Here is a 16866-nt window from a genome sequence, read left to right as displayed (position 1 = left end):
AAGAGTCACTCAAGAGTCACACCTTACAATCTACGAGCAAGGTAACTTATATAGACGCCTCAACGTCCCAAATATAGCACATACCTCTTTTAGAATCTCCGCGGCTACTAATTTAAAAACCTGCCGAAATTAGCTGTTGCAACTCCTGTTGTAACATAAGTTGCAACATGGCCCTGACTGCTGACTTGACTGAGTTCTGGTTACGTTGCGGACGACCTCAAGACCCATCAACCTCCCGGTCATGCTTAGTCCGAGTCGATGCAGCCAAATCTCCCGATCCCGACTGCCGGCAACTAGCCTACCTCCTCAGCTCCTCATCACGCAGTCCCCTCGCAAGGGGCGCACGTCCTTGTGCGTCTTCCATGAAACTTGCCAAATTCTCCTAAATTTGGTCTTCAAAGATTCTCCAAACTTGATCTTCAATTCACCCAAGTTTGGTCCTCAAATCTTGCCTTCAATAGACTTCAATCAATCCTCATCAAGGATTCTTCAAATCATATATTCATTCACACCATGAATAGATCTTACTTTAATTTAGCTCCACCATATTTAGTCTTCAATCAAATCACCTAAATATGATCTTGATATGATCTTGTCTTCAAATGTAATGCATTGCCAAAAATAACTCCACCAAGATCTTTAAGATAGCTTCACCATGATCTTCAAGATATTTGGCCACATGTTGTAGACTTACTAAAAATATCTCCACCATGATCTTCAAGATATTTGCCTTGCACTCCAAGTCTCCATGCCATGTCACCATGCTTGCCACATCATCAATTATGCTTTTGTCACCTTGGTTGCCACGTCACTTGGTCTAGGGTGTCAAATCATGCCAATAAATAGTGCTGGGTTGCACTAACAATCTCCCCTTTGGCATAATTTGACACATGCGCTTTCGCACCAGTGACTCACTGTTACAACATTATGTTACAACATCGATCCGGACACGAGACTAAAGCGACTCAGTTATAACTTCCGGGTACAACATCAATCGGAGAACAAAAAAACTAGGGATCGACATCAAGATATCATCTAGTTGCTTACAAAAATACTTGAGAAAAATATTACAAAGCGCAACTAGTGAGATAAAAATACGATTAACCATAATGAGCTCGACAAACATAACAATGTTCAACACAATAAGACTAAATGTTCAAATGCCCAAGAAATGAAAAAAACAAATAACTAGTCGATCTAGTGCAAGCACACTTCTCCCCCTTTGTGACATAATTGATGCGAAAGTCTTCATGAACTGCTGCAAGCTTTTGTTATACCATCTTCAAAGAACTCCCCTTTCTTGAGTTTCTGGTCTTCATCTCCCCAGAGTCGTGGCCATTGTCTTCTCTCTTCTTCTTCTTCTCAAGAATTTCCGAGTGAGATATAATCTTACGCTTTTTGTTTGGCAATGATAAACAATTCTGCAGATAATGCTCGTTGCCTCCTCTCCACATCTTCTAGTTGCTCTTTCAACATCTTCTCATATTCTTCTTCTACCAATAGATTTTGCCTCTTCTTCATCTTCGGGCATTGATGGTGGAGACACCTTTCCCTCTGAGTAAATCAATCTTCTTTACACAGGTTTGAATAGTTTCGAGAAATCTTGACTTCTTCTTCTTGTAGTCGCTTCTCCCTTCACGAGTTGTACTCCATGTTGTAACAAATCTATGACGGCGATGCACGGGATATCAAGTGATGTCGAGAAGTTTGTACGATCGACTTCTTTTTACAATATTACGGAAAAATCAGCCTTCCCAGTTGAACTTCTTGCCAGTACCAGCAGAGCAAACAATAAAAGCGCGAGCTCCTTCACTATCATTTGGAATTGTGTGAGTGGTAACCAATCTCGAATGCCAAGTCTAAACAGAACATTATACTTGGCCGTAAGGGTGGATGCTGGGAGTCTTGTCTCCTCTCCCCATGACTCTGTCCTTCCTCCAGTGATCTCTTTCAGAACTTCTTCATTCAACTCAAGTCTTTCTTCATAGTTTCCCTTCACCTCTGGTTTAAACTCCAAGAATTTATTCAGACAAGTGGGAGTAAAAGGGATCCACTTACCTCGAACATAAACTCTAGTGATCCCTTTGTCAGAAGGCAGCAAATTACTGTAAAATTCCTGTACTAAAGACAAACTATAGCTTTCTGGAAAAGTGGCAGACTTATATAAACTTCTTTGTTGCAGCAGCTCAGTCAAGCCATACTTCTCAAAAGCTCCTTCATCAATCATTCTTTCAACCACAACACCTCTCTCTTCAACAGATTCAAACTTCTTCTTGGATGCTTTGTCACGAAATCTGTCTTCATCACTGTCTTTTGCCTGTTGGGTTGCTTTCTTCTTTTCTTTCTTAGAGCTTGCTGATGTTTTCTCCCCCTATTTTGCTGCTTCAGTACACCTTCTCTTGTACCTAGGGGAAGCTTCTACTTCGGGATCAGAGAAAGACTTTCTTTTGCTAACCTTCTCCTTCTTCTGGGTTTTCTTCCTTGACTGGGCCTTCTTTTCAGATGCTACTTTCTTCCCTTTAGCAATCTGGGCAACACGATCTTTGAGTGGGATCTCATCAGAACTATGTGAACTGTCGGATGTTGCAGAAGATGTTATAACCGGTGCTGTGACATGTTCTGTTTCTATAGGTGCTTCAGCATGTCGGTGTAGATCACCCAGAACTTCACTTAGAATGGTAGCAGCCTCTTCTTCAGCACTAGTGGAAGCATCTGTACTTCTTTCTTCAACAGTTTCTTCTGCTTGTGCTCGGTCTGCTTCTTTTTCTGCAGCATCTTCATCCCTAGCCTGTTGTTCTTCTGAACCTTCTCCTACTGGAACAGTAGTGGAGTCCACCTGTTCATCTTCCTCTGTTCTCTGAACATAAGCACCTGGAAAAGACTCACGAACCCATCTCAAGAGATCATCTCTATCTTTGACACCTAAAGGCAAGTCTTGAGACGATGTTCCCGCTTCTCTTACTTCAGCATCCTGAGAAGAAACATAAGGGACAATCGCTTTCCCCAAATCTTCTGATTCTTCTCTCCTTGGTGGGCTTCCTCCAGAATCAGTCCCTCTCATCCTTACTTCCGCAATTCGGGCAGCAATTTCTTGTGGGGTCGGTGGAGCACGGCGGGCCATCCTCTTTGTCCTCATCTTTTCTTCTCTGTCTTCGCCTTCTCCTTTGCTTTACTCGATTTCAAAAACAATTTTTTTGGAAACAAATTGGGATATTAGGGTTTTTTTATGCCCCCATTAATTAGTTATAACTTCAAGCACCCTTTAAAAATCTCTTTTCAAAAATAATCCCTCTCCTTTTTGAATATATATTTTTTTTTATTTTCACTCCTTTTTATTTCCTTTTTTGTTTTTTTGATGATAACTTTGAGAGACATCAAGAGATTTTTCACTCGTTGGAGTGTTTTTGCTTGTTGACTTCATAGGACCTCGGTCAACATATTGATTGTTGTACCATAATGTTGTACCTGTCTGATTTATCACCATCTTCAAACCCTCGAATTGGAGGACTCTTCTTCTTCTCTTGGTACTTCACCTTTTCGAATCCACAATTTCTTGATTACAATAGTCTTCCCTCTGACTTTTCTTTTAATGATTGCTTCTTCATGTCCAATTATTCTTCCACTTTTCAAGTCTTCTTTCAATTTGTTACACTTGGGTCTTATGTGGCCGCTTTCTCACAATGAAAGCATGTAGGCACTTCACTTTTTAGGTTCTTCCCTTGCTTTGACTTGTTTTTTTCTTTTTAATGTTTTGTTAGGGCAATTGACTTGACAAACACAACTCCCCGAGTCTTCGTCTTGACACTTGAGCTTTCTCCAATATACCCAATACCATATCGGGCTTTACTAGTTCTTCCAACTGAAAGAATCTCGTCAAGCTTGGCAGTACCCTTGTTCATAGAGTCCAAGGTCTTCTCAGCATTGAACAGCTTTTCTTTACATATACTCAACTCTCCCTCCAAGCGTTGGTTTTGTAACATTATATCATTAAATCTGTTCATTATGAGTTTATAGCTTGTGAGAAGATCATTTTCTGTTACCTCATTGTACTCACCGCCGCTTTTCGAGTGGATGTTGTAGCTGATGTTGCAACATATTCTGCAACAGCGTGAGATCCATTCATCACAGCAGGAAAGGACGTATGATGGTTGCTCAGACTTCCTTCATCGTCTTCTTCAGTGCTACCATCTGAGTCATCACTCCATCTATCATTCAGTGATTTTCCTTTCTTTCTGAGAGTATTAGCACACTCGGCTTGATAGTGCCCAAAGCCTCCACATTCTCTACACTTGATCTTCATGAGACGATCTTCAATTTCATCCTTTTTGTGATGATCTTCAACTTCTTCCTTTTCTTTATTTAGACCATCTTTTCTTTGAAATTTCTTGTCTTGTGTCTTGTATCTTCTAAGCATGTCATGCATCTTTCTTGACAAGAAAACAATTTCTCTATCCTCTTTGTCTTCATCTTCTGTTATAACAGCCTGTTGTAACTCCTTCTGTTTTATTGCTTCAACCTTCAAGGCTATATCTTCTATTCTTCTTTCAGGATTAAGGTTCATCTCATATGCTTGCAAAGACCCCATCAGCTCATCCAGTTTCATAGTTGAAATATCTCTTGCTTCTTCTATTGCCGAGATTTTTGCATCAAATCTTCTTGGGAGTGATCTAAGAGTCTTCCGGACTAGCTTTTTATCCGAGTACTCCTTGCCGAGCTGGTAGGCTTGATTTGCAATGTCCATCAATTTGGCATTGAACATGGCTATCGTCTCATCTTCTCCCATCCTGAGATTTTCGAACATAGTGGTTAACATTTGAAGTTTGGATTCTCTTACCAAGTTGGTACCTTCATGTATGGTTTGAAGAATCTCCCAAGCTTTCTTGGCACTCTCGCATGTTGTAATATACTTGAACTGGTTCTCATCAACTCCTCCAAAAATTGCATTGAGAGCTTCTCCATTAGCATTAGCTTTGCGCATGTCTTCGACACTCCAACAGCTTTTCTTCTTCATGATCACGTTCTCGTCTTCATCAACTAGAGTAGGAGGAGACCATCCCTCTTCTACAGCAATCCATGCACTCTCATCAATGGACTTGATAAACGCCTTCATGCGTGCCTTCCAATATGGATAATTGGATCCATTTAGCAACGGTGGTCGTGTGACGGAAGCTCCTTCTTTTCCGGCCATCAATGGAACTTGTTAGGACCTCGCCGACTTTGAAACCAAAGTGAAAAACGGCGACCAAGTCTCTGATACCACTTGTTAGTTCCTCCGGTGTGGTTTGTGGGTATTAAGTAACATTTAAGCACTTATAGAAGTCTCACACAAACCAATAAAGAAAAAACACACAAACAAACACAAGGAGACACACAACGTTGGTAACCCGGGCTCAAGGCCCACTCGCCTACGTCCCTGGGGGCCAAGCCCGGAGATAAACAATCCACTAAAAAGAGGTAAAAAGTAGATGAGTACAAACACTTGTCACTCACACTCTCAACAATAAAGATCACTACCCTCTCTAGATTGTTTGGTGCTCACACACTCTCCTCAAAGAGTCACTCAAGAGTCACACCTTACAATCTACGAGCAAGGTAACTTATATAGACGCCTCAACGTCCCAAATATAGCACATACCTCTTTTTAGAATCTCCGGGCTACTAATTTAAAAACCTCGCGAAATTAGTCATTGCAACTCCCCGTTGTAACATAAGTTGCAACATGGCCCCGATCACGACTTGACCGAGTTACGTTACGCTACGGACGACCTCAAGACCCATCAACCTCTCGGTCATGCTTAGTCCGAGTCGATGCGACCCAAATCTCCCGATCCCGACCGCCGCAACTAGCCTATCTCCTCAGCTCCTCATCACGCAGTCCCCTCGCAAGGGGCGCACGTCCTTGTGCGTCTTCCATGAAACTTGCCAAATTCTCCTAAATTTGGTCTTCAAAGATTCTCCAAACTTGATCTTCAATTCACCCAAGTTTGGTCCTCAAATCTTGCCTTCAATAGACTTCAATCAATCCTCATCAAGGATTCTTCAAATCATATATTCATTCACACCATGAATAGATCTTTCTTTAAATAAGCTCCACCATATTTAGTTTTCAATCAAATCATCTAAATATGGTATTGATATGATCTTGTCTTCAAATGTAATGCATTGCCAAAAATAACTCCACCAAGATCTTTAAGATAGCTTCACCATGATCTTCAAGATATTTGGCCACATGTTGTAGACTTACTAAAAATATCTCCACCATGATCTTCAAGATATTTGCCTTGCACTCCAAGTCTCCATGCCATGTCACCATGCTTGCCACATCATCAATTATGCTTTGTCACCTTGGTTGCCACGTCACTTGGTCTAGGTGTCAAATCATGCCAATAAATAGTGCGGTTGCACTAACAAACCGTTATTTTTTTATAATTATTAAAATAGTTTATTTGTGGTTTTTTAACTGAATTTTTTTTAAAATTATTGATTATTCTAAAATTTATTATCTTTTAAAAACCGTTTTTAAAATAATAATAATATATAAATAAATTAACAAGAATTATTTGAAAAGTAGGCTTATTTCATGTGAATTTTTTATAAAAAATTCTCTAACATCTTATAAACATAGTTTTGTTGATAAGAGCAGACATATTTTAAAATTAAATTAACTATTATTAATATTATTTTATAAATTGTTATAGACTAGTTTATTATTGTTTTCAATAATTTTTTTATTTTATTTAAGTAATTTGTTTGCGGTTTAAAAACAATGTAAAACCATGGAGCATAGGTTTAGTTATAAGGACATATAGGGTCCGTTTGATTCGTTAAAAAGAACAACACAAGCAGTACAATAAAGTACAAATAGTTAAAGTGCAGCACAAGTGCTTGTGTTGTTCTATGTTTGATTTTCATTGAACAGTACGGAACATAAAATAGTAAATTATGATAATACCTTTTTATTATTCTATATTTATTTTATAATAAAAAACATACAATAATATTTTATGAAAATCTTATCAAATTTTACAACGCCCAACAACAACAATAAATTAAAAAAATTAACATAATTTTAAAAACATTTAATCCACAACAAACAAACTTTCATTAATATTTAAATCCTAAAATATAAATAAATAGATATATAAATAAATAAATAAAATTTTAAATAGATAAATAAATAGATAAATAAACAACTAAATTTTAAAAGGATAAATAAAAAGATAAATAAATAAATAAAACAAAATAAATCATGTTATCACTTCTTATTGAGTATGTAATTTTTAATTTTAAATAGGGACAATTTTGTTATAAGTTGTTCTGTACTACATAAGAATTTTTGTACCGTGGTTTTAGCGGTACAAAAAAATTAAAAAGTTGTGCTGTACCGATTGGGTAGTTTGTGCTGTACTCCCATCCCATTTGTAAATCAAACGCATAACAATAGAAGTAGTCATGTGTTGTCCCTCAAAATCTTGCGTATCAAACAGACCCATAGTCTCTTAAAGAGGGGAGAACACATATAAATTAATCATTTATCATTGTATTTACAGCACATTATTGAAAATAATAATAAAATTTATGAAAAAATGGTAGAGGTTGCGAGCCCCGCTGAGCACCGGTGGACATTGCTCCACCAGTCATCGTCGGTCTAGCTGATTCTATAAAACCCAAAATATCTGACATGGTTACCACCTGTCGGACCATTGGACAGAAGAGTGGAGCTTTGGAAGAAGCATCCCGGTAATTCAGAATGTCGTACAAAGCTGTCGAGCTTCCATTGGTGCATGCGGTTGTGGAAGAGCACGCCACTTCCATTCAAAAATCTCTTATGTTGACATGTGTCGGTTTTTCAACAACTAGCACTTACCATGATGGTGGACTAGCTAGTCTCATGGATGATCCCACTCAAAAGGCTAGGCCAGATGATGTAGTGACCCATCTTGCACATAAACCTTTAAACCTGATATTGTCAAAGAGGGAGCAAGCATGGGTAGTGTCACGGCCTTCCCGATCGCACCAACGATCACCGTGCAGCGCTCGTCACACCACCAAGGCACCGAGCTAGCCTCCAAGAACCTGGAACTAAAAACAACCCAAGAAACTAGCAAGCAACCATGCCCTATCAAGTAAACAAGGCAAGTAAACATGCAAGTATCATCAAAGACATCATGATCAGGGTTCAGGAAGAACCATCCGCGCACCACACCAAGGATACCCAAAGAAACCCACTCAAGACAAGAAACTAGAGAGAAAAGATACTGACTCACCCCATTCTCCTGGTAGCGCCTATCAGCCCACGGGTGCCAATGCCCATCAGTAGTTAGTTTGGTACTCGGCCGTTCCTCTCGGTAAAGACCCTCGATAGCGCCCTCGCACCTTCCGTCACGCTGGCTAAGAGCTTCCGCTCTGCCCGCCCAATCCGCTGACCGACCGTACAAGTCCATATCGACCGTACTGCCGATACTAACGCCGATCTGGCTCCTTTGGCCCATACTTAGCCAAATATTGATCATCCCGGTCCCTCGATCACGATCCCATCACCACGCGCATCACGCCCCGCACGCTGCCTAGAGAGCTCTCGGTAATGTGCGGCACCGTGCCCGCGCACCCTTCGCTCGGCACTCCCGGTAGGGATCCTTGATCATATGCGGCCGCTACCCGCATATAGGCCACCGGACGACTAGTGCCTTGTTTGGACTCGGATTTTGACCTATCTTGGCTTCATCGGTCATCCTCCCTCGGCATGGAACCATCCTCCGCCGAGCGCATAAGGTAAAACCCTTACAGGTAGCCTTTAGCCAAAAGCAACACTAGAGATGAAGATGACAAAATTGGAGAACTCAATTGACATGGCAAAATGTAGCTTGGAGTTTCGTGGCATATTGAACAATGAGATTAGATGGATAGAGAAAAATAACAAGGAGCATGTTTACTCCTAGTTCCTTGGAAGTTGTTTTGTCATTCTAAGAAGATGTGTCTCTTTTGTTGTGTACCTATAGTGCTTTTTTAGTTGTTGTAACAGTCTCCACTTCTCGTGGATGGTTTTTTTTGTTCTTTTGTTGTTTTTGTTACTCATTATTTGTGTTCTGATGTTATTTCTCCTTTTATTTTTATGAAGTTTGTAGTTTATCCATTAATAAAAAAAATATTGAATGAAAACAAAAATGGCACCAATGTGTTTGGAGAAATTAATCAAAGAACAAAAAGAATAAAAGGAAACCTGAGTTTACCCTTCGATACAACAAGTTGACTCTCCAATATGCATCAAGCCTCAAACAAATCATGTAAACTGATTGATATTAGCTAGTCTTAATTAATTACTAGAGATTAGAATTGTATTAATAACAAGTTGGCAGTGTCAATCTTACAGAAAGTGGAGCCTAGGCAAAATCATAATAATTGTTTTTAATTATTTTTATCAAATAATAAATTATATAATAAAAATAAAAAATATTAAAAAAAATTAAATAAGATAAATTTTTTAGTTTAAAAAAAATAAATATTTCTAAGATTATAATTATATGGAGAGGATCATATGATAGTAAATATAGAAATCTGTGGTGCCCTATTATAAGTGTTATAGTAAACAAAATTTAAAAATTTCAAGATAATTTTATGGATAGGATTATATGATGATAATAAATAAAAATTTTAAATATAAATTAAAAAAATGAATTGTGTGACCGTGAAAAATTGTGGGGCTCTTTTATAAGCCAATTTTGTTGTGTATTGATATTATAATAAATTAAATGTTATTGATACACCCCTTGCGTATTTGTAAGTGCATTGGTCGTAAGAAGTAGTAAAGTGTACCTGAATAGGTCAGGTAATGGAATCCACAAGGATTGGATAGCTCTTAGTACTAGTTGTTTTTCTAATATCTAGCCTAATCAAATATATGGATAAAGATGATAACTAGGAACCTAAAATGGGAAAGATGACAGGTAAGGACTGGAGAAGGTCTGGGTGAGAACCACAAAGATAGAGCAGCACCCAGGACTAATCCCCTAGTGAAATAGATAGTCACTCTCCTACAATGACTATCGAGTACATTCTATGAATTCTATGTGTGCTCTCAAGCCTTGTCATATCTATGATAATAAAATACGGCAAGTTCTGCAACTGTAACTATTGGAAGTACATCTAGTTTTGCAACCACCTATGGCGATTAAAACTATGGCAATCAACACACGCCAAGTTTTACAGTCACATCTACGCAAATCATTCACATCCAATTATATGACACAAGTTTTAACATAGAAAACAATAGAACTCTATAGTCATTGCAAGAGAGTCAACCAAACTACAAATTAACACATAGATTCATGAATCATGTGCACCAGAGATGGTTAGCCCCTCATGGATACATACAACATGGAAAAGATAAATAAAACAAACGAGTAAGAATCCATGAACTCCTTTTTGCTTCTCAAATCTCTCCGATCATGCTCCAAGAAGGCTTCTGTGACTAAGCTCCGCTCCACATGGTACCCTTGCACCTGATATCCACCTCCAGTCTAAGATGTGTGTAGAGGAAGAAGCCCAACCACCGTCCAAAAGAAGATCTGCCAAAAGTCCCTTTCAAAACCATAACTTTGGCTTAAAAAGTCGTTCATGGAAGCACCACAGCCGTGAACTTTTTGGGAAAGTATGGGGTTTTGATTTGATACAAAAATAAAAAAATATGTAATCAACATGGCCCAAAAGCACACCAGTGCTTGGGTCGTGCTTCCATAAGCATGACCATGCTCTTGGCTTTTTGTCTGTGCTTTTGCTACAGTACTTATCTTCTTCTGATGAATTCTCTAAGTCCTGAGATCTGCACAGGCTAGAAGCACTTGCGTGTTAAGGCAGTGCTTCTCTTGATGAAATTCAGTTGTGCTCTTTTCACATTAAATATATTCCAAATCTTGTTCTTTTTCCCCAAGACCTGTTAACCTACACATTTAAGCACAAATACCAAAGTAGCATCGGATCACAGCAAGTAAATGCTAAAAAACAAGCTAAAAACATAAAAGGGGTATATAAAATATCTATATGAATACACTCATCAGTTATACTTTAAAATATAATTAAAAATTAATTATGAGGCCTGGGGCCCTATTATAAGGCCAAATTTGTTATATAATTTATAGTTGAATAAAAAAGGTTAGAATATTCATGATGATAATTATTTGAATAGGATAATATTAAATAAAAAATATTATATATATATATATATATGAATTATGGGGCCCTAGGCATAGGTCTTAGTCCTAGGCATAAGACCAAGGCCTAAGCCTATGCCTATGATGGACTCCATTTTTTTTTTTTGCTAAGATGAGTGGCTAGGCCGCTAAGAAAGGCAGCGACATGCATAAGTCTTGGCGGGAGCAAGTGGGTGTAGGGTCTGCGTACACATGAGCGAAACCCACCCGCACACAACCACTATTCACACTCCTAGAAATGTGCATTCACCCATAATTCGAAACTCTCACCACATGTAAAAGGTTTTAATATGGACTCGGCTACTAATAGACAGCTAGGTCATTGGTTGAAGGATCCCATTTTTGACTTTGTATTTTATTGTATTGTGGACTCTTTAATGTTGTCATTCAAGTTTCATAGATGATAAAATAGATACTATTTAGAAGCTCCAATATCACAAAAATAATAATAATAATAATAATAATAATAGTAATAGTAATAGTAATAGTAATAGTAATAGTAATATCCACCCTTCATATTAACATATTAATGGATTTTCAATTGGCATACTATAAATTAAATTTTGAAATTATTACTTCTACAATAAGAGAGTGATAACTCATTTTTTTTTTTCCAAATGTGAGGTTGAGCATTCAGCTCCCACTTATAATAATAATTGAGGGCTATGGCTTAACAACATTTATAAATAACAAAAATTGAATCTAATTTCTTGATCTTATCAACATTTATAATTAAAAAAAATTAAATCTAATTTCATGGTCCATAAGTTCATGAGATCTCCTATAGCCTCGTGTTTGGGTCTATTGAAGATACAAAGAAGAGTATTGAGAAAGTAATGCCTTTCATTTCATTGATTTAGAATAAGTATTAACACACAAAGTTGGGCATTGCCATGAGCTTATCAAAATATAGAAATAGTAAACTATCCTAGAATTAGGAATTTACAATCAATTAGGGGATTACAGTCAATTAGTGAGATTATCCTACAATTAGGGAATTACAACTAGTTATAGGGATAGTACAACTAATTACAATCTATTTGATAATTAATTCTATAATATACCCCCTCAAGATGAAGCTCCGAAGGAGTTGACCCTTAATTCTTGGAAGCGTCGCGGTTTGGTAAGAGCGTCATCAAGTTGATCTACTACGGAAACATGAGTTACACGAAGGACGACATACTGAACTTAATCCCGAATAAAGTGATAATCAAGTGCCATATGTTTCATGTATGAATGAAAAATTGGATTAGAGCAGAGATATGTGGCACCAATATTGTCACAATAAATTATAGGCAGTGTAGGAAGAGTGACGCCAAGCTCTGTGAGAAGGGAACAAATCGAATTGAGTTTTGAAGCCATAGCTGTGACTAATCAGTACTCAGCTTCTATGGATGACCGAGCAACTGTGAGCTTTTCATTGATGACCAAGAGATAGGATGATGACCAAGATAGATAATATAGGCACTTGAAAAGATATAATCATCTTTGTTGCCAGCCCAATCTTCATCTGAGAAGGCATGAAGAGAAAGTGGATTATCCTTATAAAGACGTAATCCATGAGTCTGTGTGCCACATAGATAGCGAAGCAGCCGTTTTACAGCAATCAAAAGTTCAGATGTCAGGTAATGCATGAATTGAGAAAGCTTGTTAACAGCATACGTTATGTCTGGGCGAGTGAGGCAAAGATATTGTAGACTACCAACAATGGTTCTATATTCACTGCAGCCATTCAATGCTATACCTGAATAAAGTGTGAGATTTTCATGTGTGGCAAGCGGTGTAGCAATAGATTGTGCACCAAACATTTTGGTCTAGGCAAGAAGATCAGTAATATAGTGTTGTTGAGGAAGTAGTAGACTAGACGAAGTGGTGAGAACCTTAATGCCAAGAAAATAAGATAACACACCAATATCCTTGAGTGAAAATATTTATGGCACAAGGTTAATGTAGCACTGAATAACATTGGTGTTGGAACCTGTGATAATAATGTCATCTACATAAATAAGTAAATATATAGTAGTGTCGCCTAAGTGGAGCATGAATAGAGAAGTGTCTTTATGAGACTTGATGAAGCTAGATTCAATGAGGAATTGGCGAAGTTCAAGATACCAAGCCCTTGGAGCCTGCTTGAGTCCATATATAGCCTTATTTAATTTGCACACATGGGTGGGTTTGTCGTGATCAACAAATCCCGGAGGTTGGGCCATGTAGACATCTTCGGAAGATGGCCTTGAAGGAAGGTATTGTTAATATCCAACTGTCGCAATAGGCGACCCCTACTAACTGCTAGGCTTAGAATAAGGCGTATTGTAGTTGGCTTGATAACTGGAATAAAAGTGTCATGATAATCCACGCCAGGTCACTGATGAAAACCTTTAGCAACTAATATGGCTTTGTGCTTGTCAATAGAGTCATCAACAAGCCATTTAATATGGAAACCCACTTACAACCAACAAGATTCTGCATATAAGTAGATGGAACAAGCTCCCATGTTCCATTCCGAACAAGAGCATCAAATCATCATTCATAGCCTATCTCCATTTGGGATCTTTTAGGGCTTGGTTAATAGTGTAAGGCTCAAAATCTAATGAATGAGAAAGGACAACAATGAGAGTCATCTTGGTTAGGGGTTTGTGGATGCTGTTTTTCTCTCTAGTGATCATGAGATGGATGTTTTGATGGGTAGGTTGAGCTATCGTTGAAGTAGAAAAGGTCTCAAAATTGTATGGTTCGAGGAAAGGGATATTTGAGAGTAGAGGTTGGTGATTGACTAGTGAGGAGGGTTGGTCAACCACTTAGGCATGTTGTGACAGATGTTGACATAAGGGATCCCTTTGTCGAGACATATTAAGTGAACCACCAAAAATAGGGAGAATCTGGACTGGGGAAGCCATTTAGAAATCATCTCTGAAGTGGTGTGAGAGAGATGAGGTTGATAAGTGGTAAAAGGAAATGAGTTTTCAAGAAATTTCACATTATGAGAAATACATGTTTTAGAATTTGACAGATCAAGACATTTATAAGCACTTTGTGTGGACGAGAAAAACACAAGGAGTGGAATGAGAGTCAAGTTTATGTTGAGGATAAGGACAAAGCCACGGATAACATAAGCAATTAAACACCCAAACTTTAGAGGAGTTGGGTGGTGACCTAATGAGTTTTTCAAAAGGAGATAAAAGATGTAGTGTGGGTGTGGACATATGGTTGATTAGATATACAACAGTGGCAAAGGCATAAGTTCAAAAAGTTAGAGGCATCGAGGAATGAGTGAGAAGAGATAGATACGTTTCAACAATATGGCAACGATGTCGTTTAGAAAAAAACATTGTGTTCAGGTGTATGGGGTGGCATAGTTAGGTGGGATATACCATTGGTAGAGAGAAAATGATGAAGGGCTTTATATTCACCACCATTATCTGAATAGAGGGTAACAATTCGATGTTTAAATTGGTTTTCGACTAATACCTTGAAGAGCACAAAGACATCATACACATGGGATTTATGTTTTAGGGGATAGTACCAAACGTATCAGGTATAATGATCAACAAAAATAACATAGTACTAAAAACCATCAACAGAATAAATAGGAAAGGTCCAAACATCATAAAAGAGAAGTTCAAGAGGATGGGATGAGGTTAAGGTAGAAGAAGAAAATGGAATTTTTTTTTTTTTTACTTTTATTACTTAAGCATGCATTGCAATGCTTGAAAGAAGATAATGAACTAGATAATGGTAAAGAGAACTTAGAAACAATGTTTTTCATAATAGGAAATGAGGGATGACCTAGGTGAGAGTGTCACTTGGACAAAGTGGTCTTCACACTGGAAAAGGCAAGCAACGGTGAAGAACGAACTGATAAAGGATATGGTTGTCCACTCATATACGGCATCTTTAGGTGCACCCATCAAAAGGATTAACCCCGTGTTTAGATCCTTCACCTGAAAGTAGAGGGTGACAATTCAATAGAAACATGATTATTAGGACAAAATTGATAGATCAAAATTAAGTTCTTTTTCACGGGAGGAACAAAAAGGAAGTTTTGTAAAGTAAAGGTGCAAGAGGAAGTGAGTATGGTGGTAGAACCAGTCTGGGTGATGTGAAGAGCCAATCCATCACCAATCATGACATCTTTAGATGCTTGATACAGGTTATGAAGAAAGGGTTGCTCAGGTCAAATGTACCGTTGTGAGGTGTGCCACTATCTAGCAACCATGTAGGAGTAGTGGTGGTACCGAGGACAGTCTGATTGACTCTTGGTTGCCAAGGTGTGGAGGGGCAATATCCTTGAGAGCCTTAAGAATGAGGTGTATAGGATTGTTGATAAGTGACAAGATAAAGCATCGAGCATCATTTTGCTAGTGTGTCCTTAAATACCTCATGCTTGACAATGACCCAAATAAGGTTTAGGTTGGCATTGATCAGGAGAAAAAGATATAGTGGTGGGATGTGGTTGTTGGGGTTGGTGTGGACGCCTATTTGGATAATTCCAAAAGACTGTGGGCTTTGCCATTGTCGGTAGTTATAGAGAAGATGATGAACCAGTCTAAAGAGAAGCTTCTTTCTTGAGAAGTTTCTCATGGAGTTTAGCAAAAGAAATGGACATGTCATGGGCATTAATCACATCAATAACTGATTTGTAGTCATCACTGAGTTCGTCAAGAACCCGATCAATAAGAACCTCATCATCAATTGGCTTCCCTAGAAGAGCAACTTTATCATCATGAGTTTTGATTGCCTTCATATATTTAATAATTGATTTTGAGCCCTTTACACACTACTTTAATTGTGCCTTCAATTGTTTAAAATGACCACAAGATGGTTTGGAGTAGGTGTGAGCCAAGGTTTGCCATGCATCAAAGGAAGTGGTGGTGCGAGCAATAAGTGGTTGCAGCGAAACAGACATAACACCAAGGAGAGCATTAAAGATGAGACAATCTTGATGCTTCCAAGTTGTGTATGCCAGATTGGAAGATACAATGCCATTAACAATGACGGTGGGTGGTGATGGAGTATGAGTGCCATCGATGAAATGATGAAGATCGTTGCCTTCAAGAAGAGATTAGATTTAAAGGCTCCAGGTGAGATAATTGGTTGAAGACAATTTGGTAATATTGGATGAATTTCTTGTAAGGAGGAGATGTTAAGGATCCTAGAAGTTTTGGATAGTGATAGGATCACTGGTGGGAAAGAGGTCTCATTAGAAGCCATTGGAAAAAGGTTTTGAGGGATGCTGATCGAGAAGATATATATATATATATATATATATATATATGCCCACAAAGATTAGGCTCTTGATACCATGTTGATGATACAGAGAAGAGTATTAAGAAACAATGGGTTGCATTTCATTGATTTAGAATAAGTATTTATACACAAAGTTGGGCAATGTCATGAGTTTGTCAAAATATAGAAATAGTAAACTATCCTAGAATTAGGAAATTACAATCAATTAGTGAGATTATCCTACAATTAGGGGATTACAACTAATTATAGGGATAGTACAACTAATTACAATTTATTAATAATTAATTCTCTAATAGGGTCATGGTAATGATTAAAGCCTCCATATAGAACATAATTAGAATTTATTTCTTTTATTGTGAAGGAAATTTTCATACAAACCCTTATTAAAATAATATTTATAATATGGATTTTC

The 16866-nt window shown here is 37.9% G+C and overlaps 1 protein-coding gene across 1 annotated transcript; it reads right to left on the bottom strand.

Moving 5' to 3' along the window:
• Positions 1 to 1726: 1726 nt before the first annotated feature.
• On the bottom strand, positions 1727 to 3121 carry LOC120254372. The gene is made up of 2 exons (XM_039262479.1): positions 2456 to 3121; positions 1727 to 2371 (listed from the first exon to the last, which is right to left on the bottom strand). Exons 1-2 carry the CDS (start codon positions 3119 to 3121, stop codon positions 1727 to 1729), a joined length of 1311 nt encoding a protein of 436 aa, XP_039118413.1.
• Between the last annotated feature and the right edge of the window lie 13745 nt (positions 3122 to 16866).

Source organism: Dioscorea cayenensis, unplaced genomic scaffold (genome assembly GCF_009730915.1).
Source record: "Dioscorea cayenensis subsp. rotundata cultivar TDr96_F1 unplaced genomic scaffold, TDr96_F1_v2_PseudoChromosome.rev07_lg8_w22 25.fasta BLBR01000431.1, whole genome shotgun sequence".
Classification (NCBI taxonomy): Eukaryota; Viridiplantae; Streptophyta; class Magnoliopsida; order Dioscoreales; family Dioscoreaceae; genus Dioscorea; species Dioscorea cayenensis.
The sequence above is the reverse complement of the archived record's forward strand: the minus strand, read 5'-3'. Positions and strand labels throughout refer to the sequence as shown.

Bases quoted from the DNA above. Each gene is read 5' to 3' on its own strand.
- LOC120254372 (XM_039262479.1), bottom strand. From the start codon at position 3,121: ATGGCCCGCCGTGCTCCACCGACCCCACAAGAAATTGCTGCCCGAATT. The intron at 2,372-2,455 runs GTTAGCAAAAGA...GCAGCAAAATAG, and splicing joins AAACCCAGAAGAAGGAGAAG to GGGGAGAAAACATCAGCAAG.